The 14,251-nt window shown below is 44.7% G+C and overlaps 6 protein-coding genes across 6 annotated transcripts; 4 read left to right on the top strand and 2 right to left on the bottom strand.

Moving 5' to 3' along the window:
- Positions 1 to 398: 398 nt before the first annotated feature.
- V865_005862 (allantoinase) lies at positions 399 to 2,137 on the top strand (the record flags this gene model as incomplete). The annotated part of the gene is made up of 5 exons (XM_066229629.1): positions 399 to 598; positions 686 to 983; positions 1,079 to 1,132; positions 1,202 to 1,876; positions 1,988 to 2,137. The coding sequence occupies 5 exons, from the start codon at positions 399 to 401 to the stop codon at positions 2,135 to 2,137; spliced, it is 1,377 nt and encodes a 458-aa protein (XP_066085726.1).
- A 429-nt stretch (positions 2,138 to 2,566) lies between these two features.
- Positions 2,567 to 3,286, top strand: V865_005861 (uncharacterized protein; the record flags this gene model as incomplete). Its single annotated transcript, XM_066229628.1, has 4 exons — positions 2,567 to 2,631; positions 2,704 to 2,721; positions 2,779 to 2,989; positions 3,098 to 3,286. The coding sequence occupies 4 exons, from the start codon at positions 2,567 to 2,569 to the stop codon at positions 3,284 to 3,286; spliced, it is 483 nt and encodes a 160-aa protein (XP_066085725.1).
- A 125-nt stretch (positions 3,287 to 3,411) lies between these two features.
- V865_005860 (uncharacterized protein) lies at positions 3,412 to 4,010 on the top strand (the record flags this gene model as incomplete). Its single annotated transcript, XM_066229627.1, has 5 exons — positions 3,412 to 3,438; positions 3,523 to 3,578; positions 3,648 to 3,683; positions 3,769 to 3,801; positions 3,899 to 4,010. The coding sequence occupies 5 exons, from the start codon at positions 3,412 to 3,414 to the stop codon at positions 4,008 to 4,010; spliced, it is 264 nt and encodes an 87-aa protein (XP_066085724.1).
- A 329-nt stretch (positions 4,011 to 4,339) lies between these two features.
- On the bottom strand, positions 4,340 to 5,611 carry V865_005859 (uncharacterized protein; the record flags this gene model as incomplete). Its single annotated transcript, XM_066229626.1, has 2 exons — positions 4,340 to 5,446; positions 5,525 to 5,611. 2 exons carry the CDS (start codon positions 5,609 to 5,611, stop codon positions 4,340 to 4,342), a joined length of 1,194 nt encoding a protein of 397 aa, XP_066085723.1.
- A 1,810-nt stretch (positions 5,612 to 7,421) lies between these two features.
- On the top strand, positions 7,422 to 10,090 carry V865_005858 (uncharacterized protein; the record flags this gene model as incomplete). Its single annotated transcript, XM_066229625.1, has 2 exons — positions 7,422 to 7,917; positions 7,989 to 10,090. The coding sequence occupies 2 exons, from the start codon at positions 7,422 to 7,424 to the stop codon at positions 10,088 to 10,090; spliced, it is 2,598 nt and encodes an 865-aa protein (XP_066085722.1).
- A 1,557-nt stretch (positions 10,091 to 11,647) lies between these two features.
- On the bottom strand, positions 11,648 to 12,758 carry V865_005857 (uncharacterized protein; the record flags this gene model as incomplete). The annotated part of the gene is made up of 6 exons (XM_066229624.1): positions 11,648 to 11,672; positions 11,755 to 11,818; positions 11,899 to 12,037; positions 12,114 to 12,359; positions 12,441 to 12,630; positions 12,712 to 12,758. The coding sequence occupies 6 exons, from the start codon at positions 12,756 to 12,758 to the stop codon at positions 11,648 to 11,650; spliced, it is 711 nt and encodes a 236-aa protein (XP_066085721.1).
- Between the last annotated feature and the right edge of the window lie 1,493 nt (positions 12,759 to 14,251).

The raw sequence follows: 14,251 nt of genomic DNA, 5'->3' as shown, positions 1-14,251 counted from the left end.
CCGACCCATCTGCCTAGGCCTATGAATGATGCACACGAACGATGCGATGATGCTTCATCTTGGTATATGTATCCTCGTGGTAGCCGGTAGGGTGTGCCTGAAAGGTATAGTCGTGTACTCGTGTTCCGATCAAACCGGTGAGTGCCATCGTTTATCTCTTATCTCGTCTGTAAATCCAGATATGATTCGTTATTCGTTATCCATATGTATATAACTTTGCATTCGTACACGTTGACGGTAGGCATGGCCGAGTCGTGTTTTGTACAATAACAATAAACCAGTGTCCTTGTGAATTTTGGACTGCTTCGTACACACATATAGCTCAAAATTGGTCATTTCGTCTTATCGACTTTCACCTCTTCCTTCAACTCTTCAACTGGTATTGTAGAATCCTCATAATGACAAAACAGATACTACTCGCTCCTCTCGCCATCTTACCTGGCAAGGACCAACCACAACCAACAACTATAGAAATTGATCTTGATTCAGGTGTGATCACATCCATCAAAGAGGGACTAGTGCGACCCACCGAAGAAGATGGAGATGTGATGGTGATTGAGATCGAAGAAGGCAAGGTGGTCTTACCTGGATTAGTAGAGTAAGTCCAAGCTCAAGCTCAACCATCTTTCTTGATCTCTTCGTATGGCAGCTACACTGTACTAATATCATGTTGATACTTCCTCAGCACACATGTTCATCTGAACCAACCCGGTCGAACGGAGTGGGAAGGTTTCCAAACAGGTACATTAGCAGCGATCTCCGGAGGGGTGACCACGGTCATTGACATGCCTTTAAACTCCATTCCACCCACCACCACACTCGAGGGCCTCAAAGTGAAAAGAGCCGAAGCGGAAAAAGTAGGCGTAAATTGCGATATAGGATTCTGGGGTGGGATCATACCTGGCAATGCAGATGAATTGGTTGGGATGTTAGATCAGGGGGTTAAAGGATTTAAGTGTTTCTTGATTGAGTCGGGTGTCGATGTAAGTGCTTTCGCATGCCTGACATATCTTAGAGAACCTTCATGATTGGTTATGCTGGAACCATGTGAGGCCATGAAACTGACAGGTGTTTGTAGGAATTCCCTTGTGTAGGTGAAAAGGATCTGATAAAAGCGTGTGAGGCTTTGAAGGTGAGTCTCACACCTCATTCCCCATCTTGTTCCTTTGCATGATCTAACTCAGAACGATCATCACATCAGGACACAAACGCGTTGATCCTCTTCCATGCCGAGCTTGACTCCACTGCCCATACTCATGCCTCTCCACCGTCACCTGACCCTAAAGAATATTCCACTTTTCTCGCATCCCGACCTGAATCATGGGAAGTAGACGCCTTATCCTTGATCCTCAAGCTAGCCAGACGTTATCCCTCTTTACGATTCCACATCGTCCATCTATCAGCCGCTTCTGCCCTTCCCTCAATTCGTCAAGCTCGCGCCGAGGGCGTCAAAAACCTCACGATCGAAACATGTTTTCATTATTTGTGTTTGACCGCCGAGGAAATACCAGATAATGCAACTCAATTCAAGTGCTGTCCGCCTATTCGAAATTCCTCTAACAGATTGGAACTCAGACAGGCTCTGATAGATGGTGAGATAGATTATGTGGTATCGGACCATTCGCCCTGTGTTCCCGAATTGAAAAAGGGCGATTTCCTAGAATCTTGGGGTGGTATATCGGGATTGGGCTTAGGGTTGAGTTTACTCTGGACCGAATTTCAACAAGATGAGAAAGTGGATCTGGGTAGGGTGGTAGATTGGATGGGCTCCGCACAAGCTAAACAAGTGGAATTAGAAGATAAGGGCGGATTGAAAGTTGGTAACAAGGCGGATTGGGTATTGTTCGATCCAAAGAAGCAGTGGGAGGTGACTACTGTGAGTAGAGCCAGAGCACGAAGCGATAAAATATTTTATCTGCGTGCTCTGGCTGCACGATTTCAGTTCCGTCACAAGACACTGGCTAACGCTTTCATCGGTCTAATATAGCAATCCCTCTTGTTCAAAAATAAAATCTCACCTTATATAGGTAAGACCCTCAGTGGATTAGTGGAAAAGACGTATCTCCGAGGTCAATTAGTTTGGGATCATGCCAAGGGTGTAGAAGGAGTGAACTTCTCTCAAGGCAGTCTATTATGAGAGCGAAATCAGGATCAGGCAGTTTCTGAGTTGTTGGCATACTGTACAATGCATTTTATAGTCATCATGATAAGAATAACTCACTCGTCTGAGCAGACATGTTTCATCCACCAAATGTTTTCCCAATTCGTTCATTTGAGACAAACTTTCCAGTCTTCTCAATTTCCATCTACCAAGTCAAGCCCTCTGACAGTATAAGCTACAAGTCGTCCATACAGTAAGTGATACTGTCTACGACATCTACATACAGTAAATTGGACGGGAGGACAGACTATTACATAATCACCAAATTTCGGTCACTTGTACGAGTAAGAGCGACGTTGAAAGATATCGACTGTCGTTCATCGACAACCTGAATCATATAGATGTTTAACTATTATTCGAATGCATACAGGTGTATATATATATATATATATAATTCAGAACAATATGTCATCCAGTGTAGAAGCTAATTTACCACCTACTAACGAGGGTTATGGAACTCACGAGTACTGGTATGTCACTTTTCATCTTCATGTGATGAATGACTTTATCACATCTGACTGATATTTATCAAACCATTGTAGGGAACAACGATATGCGAAGTCAGTCTTCTTCTTCTCTTTCCCCTAGACTAGAATGATCTTACATTCTACAAGTAGTGAAGCAGATGGACGTACATTCGATTGGTTCCTTTCTCCAACTTACCTCTTACCGCTCTTTGAAGAACTCACCTCTATATCTACCTCTACCGACAACGTAAAAGGGAAAGGAAAAGGCAAAGATACGCGTATATTGACTTTGGGATGTGGTAATTCAGCTCTGGGTGAGGTACTGTACGACAATGGTTGGGAAAATATCGTTAATATCGATGTAAGTCTTGCGTTTTGCGTTTGGCGTTTTAAGTTTTGCGTTTTGGAATCTAGTTGGACTAACTGAAGAAGAATAAGCTAACAATAAAGACATTGGTGATTCTTGTAGTATTCCAAAATCGTTATTGATCAGATGAAGGACCGCCATTCAGTCTTAAGACCGAAAATGGAATGGTTAGAGATGGATATACTAGATTTGGGATTTGAGGATGAATCGTTCGACATGGTTGTTGATAAAGGTATGTATGTTTGGTACACTCTATATCTTTATTCCCTATTTCCATGGGCAATATCTTAAATCATATCTTACTGACACTTGAATCGATGATTAGGAACGATGGAGTGAGTCATTCACTGGGTCATACATAGAGATACTTGAAAGAGTGGACGATCGCTTAAGCGAATCTGGGTATTATTAGCGCTATGTTAACTACAAAAGGCGATCCATGGGTATGTCCAATGCAATTCACATCAAACCTACTTCTGGTTGAGGTTTTGTCTTACCGTTTGCCCTTTGCCCTTTGCCCTTGCTAGAACCCGGACGAAAAGGATATACGAACTTGTACACAGGAAGTGACAGAGGCTATAAGGTGCATTGATCCTTTTGCCCACTTACATCGTTCAACCTATTTACTGAGTTTGGGTTTTTCGAACAACAGAGTCCTACGGAAGCAGCCAGGAAGCAAATTTGTCTAGTAAGTAGACTCTCAGAAGAAGAAAATACTGAAACGAGATTCGGAGCTGGAACTGACATGCTGAACTTTCTGGGTATTTTTCTAGCTTCACCTTTGGTCAACCTCATTTTAGAAAACGGTGAGTGGTTTATCCTATTCGGATTTTCACTCCATTCTTCCATGCGTCTGTTCCTTTTCTCCTTCCCAAGCCTAGCCCGGACTGAGATATGATCTAGGTACATGGAGAATCGACCTGGATTCAAATTATCTTATCGCGAGATCGGGCCTCCAGAGGGTTTTGCCTATTTCATGTATATACTGGAATACGTTGGGGATAAAGAGCAATGAAGGCCAACGGCATGTTATACAAGATGTCGGCTGCTCTCTCCTATAAACTTATGATATGGTAAGACCTGTTTCGGAATTTCGCAATTACAATAGCAAAACGACGCACGAGTCTTTCGTACATGGACGGATGACATGATATAACGATACATATATCTAGAGCATATCAACAACATGTATCTTGATTTAATCTGGAAACAACATGAAAAAACCGGTATCAAATGATTTTATTTTAGAGAAATGAGAGAATATGCTCTACAACGTATGGAGAGGAATTGAATTGAATTGAATTGAATTGAATTGAATTGAATTGAATTGATAGATTGATAAATCTATCTACCGGTCTCAGATAAGATATCCCAATCGCTTTCACCCACTGACGCCGAATCATCCACGCTAATCACGCTCATCGGACCCCTTGTGGAAGGTACAGATAGAGGAATATAGCTCAATCCCATCTCATTCACAATCCCATATGATGGGTCCACCTGAGCTGGATTAGAATTTCGACTGAGGGAACGGGATACCGGTGTATACGATTCGGCATCTTCGTATTCTGTATTACTGACACTGACTACATCGACGTCCGAAAGCGTTATCATTTCTTCCTCTTCCTCGTTACTCCCATCTGCTAATGTTGGTGTACCATAATCAATCTCGTCCTCCAGTCCTTCTACATAGGCATCTTGCGACGACTGAGGCTGCTGCTGCTGATGGTGGGGAGTGAGATTGGGATGAGGTAAAGGATCAGGCGAAGATGCTTGTGAGAGGGATAGGAATGAAAATGAAGTTGATGACGTCCTTGGATCTAGATGATCATCATCCTTCGGTTGGGACAATGATACATCATGTGTATCTTCAGGAGTTAGGAAAGGATTGACAGGTTCAGGTGTGACATGACCTGATCTTTGGAGTGGTGTCGAAGTCCGAGAATTAGATCGTAATGGTGTAGGCGTAAGACTAAAGATGACTTCTTTGATTTCTCTTTCCTGAGGTGATTCAGATCGTTCATGTCCATGAGCGAGATCATCAACGTCTACAAGATCTACCAATTTTCCCGCTCGTGTTCTTGTGTTAGAAGACTCGCCTAGAAGATTTGGTTGACTTTCGTCCAGTTCGAACTTCGATGCCCCCCCGTACCTATCCTCTTTCTCTTCAGGTTGAGAGTAGGTCCTCTCTTTCAATTCGTATGTTGATTCATCTCCATGTCCATGCACTTCCCGATGGTTGTTGATGTTCCTCCTCCTCAGCGAAGTATGGTGATCTGTATAAGAAGTCGAAGTGGACAAACCCTTCGTACGAGTACTGGCCAGGTTCGCTTCTTCCGAATCTCCTGGGATTGCAATTGGAATTGCCTGTCGTTGTTGCTGTTGATGCTGATGTTGATGTTGAGATATCAGAGCTTCAATATGATGTGATAGATGGGGATCGTATACAAACTAGAAGGAAGAAAGATTAGCTATAATGCTTACTTGATGAGAATGCCAAATATGAAGGTGTTATAGACTCGAGCTAACCTTCTTAAATGCATATCCTGTACCTATCACCACGATAGCAGTCGCGATCGTGGTTCCGACCACGACCGAAACGGGTGAGAGGGGCATCTTTCTGGTGGGATCCAATGATTCAGTGGCGAACTGTGCACTCGATTGCCAGATGCCAGATTGTAATCTTGAATCAGGTCGTGAGACTCGTTCGCTGGAATATAGTATGATATACTACAAGACCGCTATTATTGCTTTTCGATTGTTTATCTGTTTTATCTTTTTCGGACAAAGGAGAGACATGATAGCATACTGATCAGTGACTTGGGGTTGCGTTATGGATTATGGGTTACGGGGGGTCATAGGATCAGGTCAGAGTCAGATCATGTGCTATCCCATCCATCGCTGATAGAGTGGCAACACACACATACACACAAGGGACAACCTCCACCAAGGTAATCGTGACCAGCACGTGGGTGTCCTTCGGGTACACATAGTGCGGTGATCGCCGCTGAGCAGACGCTTGAATAATCGACCTTACTTATTCATGTCCATGCTCGCCAAGCACGACGCGTACACACATACATATGCACATGCACATGCCTATTCAGTTACCTGATGCTACTGGAACTCGTATCCGCAGGTGTGACGGCATCATGCACTCGTGCAGATGGCAAGACTTGTGTTCCCGATTCAATCATATTTCGATTGATTAACTAACTATCTTACAGTACTTTCTTGCCGTGGCTTGTGATTTCGACCACTTTCCTAATCCGGCGTATTTCAGATCTTCCGACCGCTAAAAAAGAAACGCAAAACTTAAAATCCGTAAGATCTACACAGACAAAAGCACTTGTTCCGGTGACTGTGAAAATGTGCGATGCATGTGATAGGCAACGGATGATACGAATCAATCATCTCACCTCACGACGATCGAAGCTCACTTTCAGGTGACGATTGAGGTCTTTTAATAGTCGTTGACCTTATCTCTGCACCCAACAGCTTTATTCCTGATGTGCTGGGATGTATATCCTTTCCGGTACAGAACCGAGTTTGAACCGTATAAAATTTCGTGTTCCCGTATGATTGATGCAACCTGGTTAGTCTCCCATCATAGTCCTGTTGCTCCACTGATGAGAGGAAAGGAGAGGATAGTCACGAACCCGGTACCTTACTAAACCGAGCCGTTTCCCTGAGTGAACGTAGATCATTTTGCTTCTGTCCGGTTCCGTGTTGAGGCTGTATGGTGATGAGGATGTTTTATACCCTGGATTTGGAAACTCACCTTGACTTATCTATCTTCCCAACGATAGCAGTCTGATCTGCCATCTCTGCTCATTTTGGCTTTCGGATCTCTTGCTCTTGCTTGAAACGGTAAATCATCTGCGAAAGAATGCAGTAATAAAGTGGAAAAAACCCTGAATGGTTATGCCGCGGAAAGTGTGAAATGTTAACGATATGACCGGTTTTGTCTCACTTTTAGATCATGTAGAGTCAAAACCCTTTTGATCTTATTTTAAAGCCAAGCCACCAACCACACATTCTCTGGCCACCTTTTCCGATCTGCAATTACATGATCACGGTGATCACATACTCACTCTCCCTCGCAGAACATCTATGGCTTTGTTCCCATGAAAGCCCACCACGTATTTCCATTCAACACATCAACACCTCATCATCATCTCTTGTCATCTCAATCGATCCTTCCTACATCTCTTACCTCCTCAATTGCAATCGGCCCATTCAATCTGCACACTTGAATTACGATAAGCACAAGTCCTTCTAGCGGTGGAAGTCTCCCTGCTCAACTAGGGGTCTAGCTAGAAGCTCCCGCACACTCAATAGAACCATCTCTCGGTAACCTGCGTCTCAAACTTCCCGTTATACTCGTTAACTTACTCATCCTTACTTCCTGTCTGATATCTTCATGATGTCTGTTGTCCAAGCTCCCCTCTCTCCTGGTGAAGGTGGTCCTTCCTCGTTCTTCTCGGCTCAGCCAATGTCAGCTTCCATGTCCAACTCAACCTCCAAGGGCTCTTCCCTCTTCGCTGAAGACTACTCCCTCTCTTCACCATCCCATTCAACAGGCAGTAACTCGCCCAATCACACTCCTGGTCCCACACCTCGAGCGTCGACCATAGGAAATGACCTATCAAACTCAATCAACATTGCTTTCCCTCCTAAACCGTTCATGGGCCTTCCTGCATCTGTATCACCGGGAAACCACACCTTGCTACCTACACCTCCTACTTCTCCCAGACGTGCGGATAATTTCACTGCGCCCCCTCCTCCCATCATCCGTAACAAACCCAGTTTCACAGCAATGGATCCATTGGACGAGGAACTCTCGCCCAAGCCTACCCCCTCGTCTAGTGTCACTACCAGAGGTGCAAAGGGTTATCACACCTACGAGGCATGTATGGAAGGTGAGTATGCAATATGATCAGATACGTACTACTTCAAAACTCAGCTGATACCTTGTTTGTAACCCCTTTAGGTGCTCTTGGTCACGATACCAAGTCATCCACCTACAAAGTCGGTACTGAAAAGGCGTATCACCATTTGAACCGTGCTAGTGAATTATTCCAACTGGCTATCGAACTTCGACCACAAGATAAGAAAGCGATGCTAGGTAAATCCAAGGTCTTGCTCAACTTGGCAACCAACTATCAACCTCCGAGAGTCGCTACCCAATCTTTACGAGATGCAGTGACCACATTGAGGGAGTTGGTCAAGCTTGCTCCACTCTCTTTAACAGCTAGGGAGACTTTGGGTCAAGCTTGTGGATTACTCGCATCGACCTTGCACGAATTGGACGATAATGTAGAAGACGAGAAACACATATGGGATAGTGAGATAGGTCAATTGGCTAGAGAATCATTACAATTCCTCGAAGACGTTGCGGGAGATAAGATGGATAGAATGAGGGATTTGGGACCTAATGAAGCTGCTCAGCAAAGTCCAGCTATGGCCGAAATGTTCTTATCTCTCTCTTCTGCAGCAGTCTTCGTCTCTTCTCTCGCTATCGACCTCAATCTCGTAGACCTTCATATCGAACTGGCCGAACAGGCTTTGGACCAAGCTTCAAACATGGCTACTGTCGCTGCAGCAGCTCGAATCAAATCCTCCACTTCCTCTGCCAACCTCATCACCCGTGTTCAACTTGCGTCGGGCGCCTCCTCCCTCGAACGACTCAGACATACGTTCCATCTCGGTGTTGATTTAGACGAAGACGACTTCAGAGCGTTGATTCAAGACATGTCGATGTTGGCCACAGAATGCAGAGAACGAGCCGCCAAGTTGAAAGGTAGTAAGGCCTCTGCAGCTGCTACCCTGGCTTGGGAAGCCATCAGACAATTGGGTGATGCCAAAACACTGTATGCCAACTTGTTGAGATTGGTATGGAGAAAGCGTGGGCCGAGAAGGCGAAGTACCTCTAAGAACACTCCAATCGGCACTCCCCGAAGGATGAGTACACGTAATGGCTCTTTGGATGCTCCAACTATTCAAGAGGAAGATGAAGAGGAAGAGAATGGTGGAGGTACACCTCGAAAGGACTCTGATCCCAAGAGTGTTGGAAGGAGGGAATCTTCATCGTCAACTGGATCCAGAGGACAAGGATCAAGAAAGGGCTCAATCTTAGGTGCCGTATCTGAAGATGCTGAAGTATCGAATTTCCATCAAGCCAGAGGTCGACTTTCTAGACCATCCATTTCGATCCCTCAAACAGGTAGAAGAGGAAGTTGGTTACCTACTCCAGCTGAATCTGGCGGTGCGAATGGTGGACGAGCTCGAAGAAGGTCTTCACTCGGATTCGGGAGTGGATCATCCATGTTACCTCCCCCATCACCTGAAGTTCGATCTAGAAGAATCTCTTCTATCGGCGGTGGTGGTGCCCTGGTCGGTCCGGATGGTATCTCAGCTTGGAATAGGAAAGCCTCGGTAATTTCCTTGGGATCAGAAGATGAAGCTCAAGGTCTAGTGCCATCTTCTGAACTTGCCAGATCAGCCTGGCAACTACTCGAGGGTGCCGTCAAACAGTACAAGTTGGCTTTATCAGTATTGAACGGATCCGATTTACCCAATGCCCAATTGGCCAAAGCCAAGAACGAAACTCTCACTGCCATCGCGTACTGTTCGTTATTCATGGCTTCTCTCGCACCTCGACTTCAAGTTGCCGCTGAGAAGAGAACGTCGTTGTTGGTCACTGCTGAAGTATACTCTACATGGGCAGCCAGGGAAGTAGGCTGGTCATTCCTGATTGAAGGTACCCAAGCGGCTCAATTGGCCGATCGACGAACGAATTCTTGGAGAGCGGATGAAGCTGGTAAACGAGCTGTGATGCTTCTGGTCAGAGCATGGTGGCACCGTGCAGTCACCACTGAGTCGATCGATGTCAATACCAAGACTTCTGCCAAGGACGCCGTGGAGACGGTCATTAGAAGGATGAAAGATAAAGAAGGAGCTACAGCGGGAGATGTGGCAAGGATGAGATACTGGTTGGCCAAGCAGGAAGGCGAAATGGACGGAGCGGAATCTCTCTTCTGGAGATCTACAGCTAGAATCTTAAGAGGTGGTTCGGGCTTCGTCATGTCATAAGTTCTCGTGAGTACAATGGAGTAAATCAGGAATCACCCGTTATGATCATTGGTCTTTTCTATCTTTTCCCAACGAGTACTGTATATCCCCCGTCATCGATTCAGTTCAAGCACACGAATGTAGTGTATACACAATAATATAGTATAGACTTTCATCATTAATCCATCTACTTATCCACTCATCTTCTTTTCCCTCGGTTCATAGTGATAAGATAATAATTGTATATGCATTTGATTTCATTTCATCACGAGTTCTATCAGCTACAATGTGTGATTTACTGCACATACGTCGTAGGGCTTTCTGATTACTCCAACGGATTCTATAGCAGGAGCTACGATCTCGCTTAATTGTGATGAATAGTCATAAACCTATAATCACCGCAATCATCACATAGGAATTGATTGTTCATGAGCTCTCTCCTCAAGGTAGTACTGGAAGACATGATATCATGCTGAGTAAGGGGAGAGACATTTACAACCCCTTATTGTGTGGTAGTGTGTGCCGAACAAGTCAAGTGGAGATTGAAAGCGAATTGGGATTGAATATCATCTAAAGTCACATCCGGAGGTTGATGGCTCGATCCACAGAATTCCTAAATTCAGATTTCAATTTTAATCAGAAGCTGTTTCTTTCAACCCCTCGTGAAATAACTTAGTATGAAGGTGGTGGTAGCCTTACTTGCAAATTCGAGGAGACCTCTGGACACTAATTTACTAGTCCAATTGATGGTATCATCCACACTGCTGTACCCGTCTACATAGGGATAAGTGGTCATGCGTATCGATTGGATACGGCCGTGTGGACCTGCCAGACTGTAGTCATGCGTCAATCGACAGCTCGTCGACCACGATACAGTAGGCTGGGAGTTAGAGGAGTTAGTAGCCATTAGTAACTTAGCGAACGATTTTCGAGAGATTGGTTATATATAGGAGGGGGCTTCTCTTTTGGGGAATCGAGTTCAGTACGGGATTTGAGACAGTTCACTTATATTCTCACAGAAGCAAAGTCATAAGGGATTCGACCTGATGTACTTTACGACCTCTTTCAGATCCGGAGACACACTGAGTTTCTCAGGTATCAGTCAAAAGGCTACCACTCCTCGAACCTGGAGTTTCTTCTCTCCGACCGCAGTCGATATAGGATATGTCGTTTCACAAGGGAAAGGAAGCGTACGACATGCGAACGCTCTCTTCGATTAGTGTTTGGAGGAAAAAAGGAGAGCAAAGTGGCTGTGCAGGAAGTAACCTATGATCGCCTACCTCTGAACGTAAGATTTGACAAGACAAGTAAGTACTGAGGAGTAGATTTCAATGAACTCCCCGAGTCAGTCAATATGAAAAATCGCGGATCGAATTGGAATCTCATGTCAGTACAAGATAATCATTCTCGACTCTGATTTTCAATTCGGAAGAATCATGAGCCAAAAGGCAAGAATCAGAATTTAGAATATCCATCTCCAGATACCCCAGTTCCTTGTTAGAGCGCACGAGAGATTAGGAAGTTGTACGACCGGTTCATCTCGTGTTACTTGATCACCGAAGTAACGGGATGATATTATTACCAGTCCCATTTCGTACCATCGCTATGAAAGAAAACGTCAGTCAGATAATCGCCGACCATAATTTAGAGAGAGTTTCGGGAACGATGAGGTAAGGATTACTCACTAGTTCCACATAAATCCACCTCGAGACTCTCTATCGGACTTCTCGATGAGGTCGACCATTTGAGCTACATCGACAAAGCGGGTCGTCAGGATGGTTGTACTTCTATCAGTGATTGAGGGGCATTGCAGATAATTGTCAACTTACGGGCTGAGACAGATAGTTTCTCAGGAGGTTCGCTCATTCCTGCTGCTGCGGCACCTGCATTGCCCATATCTGTATCTAACCATCCGGGAGAAATCATGAAGGCGGTCAGGTGAGGTTCTTCAAAGTGAATTTGTCTGGTCTATATCATATGAGAAATCAGGTGTCATTAATCATCAGTAAGAATCGTTTGTAGATGTCTTAGACGAGATACTTACAATATAGTTGACGGTAGCTTTTGAAGAACCATAGACCCCAAAATGTGGATAATGTTGAGGACCATTCTGACTCATTCCAGTGGAAATGACGATGAATTTGCTTCCTTCCTTCTTGAGAAGTGGATAGACCGCTTTGTACAGTACTAAGGGTGCTCTTGCGTTGACTTGGTGATGGTCATCAAATGAATCCAAGTTGGCTTCTCGGAGAAGATCGTAATTGGATGAAATACCGGCATTGGCAATCACCTAATAAAGGGATATTGGAATCGAGTTCGCGTCAATTGGTCTTCGATAAAAGATATGAAAGAGGATTCATGGGAGACTTACGATATCCAAACTGTCAATTCCCTTCTTCTTCAACTCCTCGATAGCGTTGACAGCATCGGAATCGTTGTTAGAATCGATCTTGACTACCGCTGCTAACCCCTCAACAGTAGGAGCCTTGGAAAGGTCCCGCACAGCTGCAATGACTTTGTAGCCCTTCTTGGCGAAAGCCTCTACAAATGCGAGACCGACACTACCAAAGACAAGTCACTGTTTAATCAACTCCTACTCGCAAGGCAAGGTAGATAATAATCGAGTCTGTGTCAACACTCACCCTCGACTGGCACCGGTGATCAAAACGGTTTTCTGATCGTTGGACATGATTTTGATTAGTTGTCGTTGGATGATTGTTGTGGATTGTTAGTTGTTGGCTGTTGTGTCGGTTGTGGGTTGTTGCTTGTTGGATGGGAAAATGTAGATCCAAGGGGAAGTGATCATGGGCTTTTTATAGGTCGGAATTGATCAGGCCCTTGCCATCGGTGATTCTCACAGCGAAGCTTGGTCATCATCTGGTGGAGATGAGGATGACTAAACGGAGGTCTGGCAAGCTTAGCTTGCTCATCAAGGAGTAGTATCGTATAGTAACACAACTGAGAGCTTAGCAATCATAATCTTATAACACGCTTTTATCGATCTTGTTGTTGACTCTATAGTGCGTCGATAACGCCCAAGGTGCCTGAGCTAAGATCACTTCGCTGAGTGACAGGTCAATGCACCGTTTAGTCATTTCGGATGGATCGAGATGAGTCACATCCTGGAAGATCACATTACATGTATAAGTATTCTTCCCGCTTTGAACAGTTGTTGCGCCAGGACAAACGAGGCGAAATAACCAAACCAAATTGGTAAGATAATCTTGAGGTTCCGTAAAGCGAGAGTTTCCGATGGAAGTCAACTGCTTAGATCCCGAAGATCGCCCCTGATTGTTCATCTCCGTGCGACCTGTGATGGAATGGAAGGGCTTCAGATCACGACGCTCTGACATGCAGAGATGTATTTAGGATTGAAGCGTGGGAAACAGTGGGGTCTAATCGGGTGATACCAAGTGCATCGTTGACTCAGTTGCCCGTCTCTCACTCGTGCCTCTTGCGGCATTATATCTATAGGGTATATTATCTGATTAAAAGCATCGCATCCTACGTCAAATCCATCACCTTTTCAGTTTCGTTTATTCCGAGATCTCGGTCAAATCTGACTCAGTGGGTATGGCAACTCCCTCACTGACTCCATTAGGTCGTGGCATCTTCACGGATTGTATAGCCAGACGAACAATAGGTGTTCATTCTCATACTCAAAAGTAGGATCTCTCTTGGTCTTGGCTTCTACCGCTTCCCTATCAAAGATATCAACTGATTTCTCGAGTAAGATGGGCTTCAGCTGCACGCATGCATCGGTAACGTTTTCGTATTCTGACGAGATCGAATACGAGTACACAATCCCGATTTCTGCTGATTCGTCGGAATGATTATCGTTTATGTGGGGATCGGATGTTCATCGGCTCTCCTTACAATGCAAGGCTGACTTGGTGGAGAAACATCCCGACATTTTGATCTTGTCGACTTCGGTTGGTCCAGCAAGTCAGGTTCGACCTGGCGGCGAAAGGGAAGTGAGTAGGGATATTATTTAGTGAATCTTGGTTATTTGGTTCACATAATGGTCACATCCAATTGAACCTACTGTACCAATGGGGTCTTATGCAGTATTTACAAGTTGAGTATCAAAAGACACCCCTGATTACTTAGCTTTGATTTCCGAATTGTGCCAAAGAGCGGAAGACAGTGTCAATTGAGCGTCCTCTGTGGGAAGACGTATAG

The sequence above is a fragment of the Kwoniella europaea genome, chromosome 1, assembly GCF_036810445.1.
Source record: "Kwoniella europaea PYCC6329 chromosome 1, complete sequence".
NCBI lineage: Eukaryota > Fungi > Basidiomycota > Tremellomycetes > Tremellales > Cryptococcaceae > Kwoniella > Kwoniella europaea.
The sequence above is the reverse complement of the archived record's forward strand: the minus strand, read 5'-3'. Positions and strand labels throughout refer to the sequence as shown.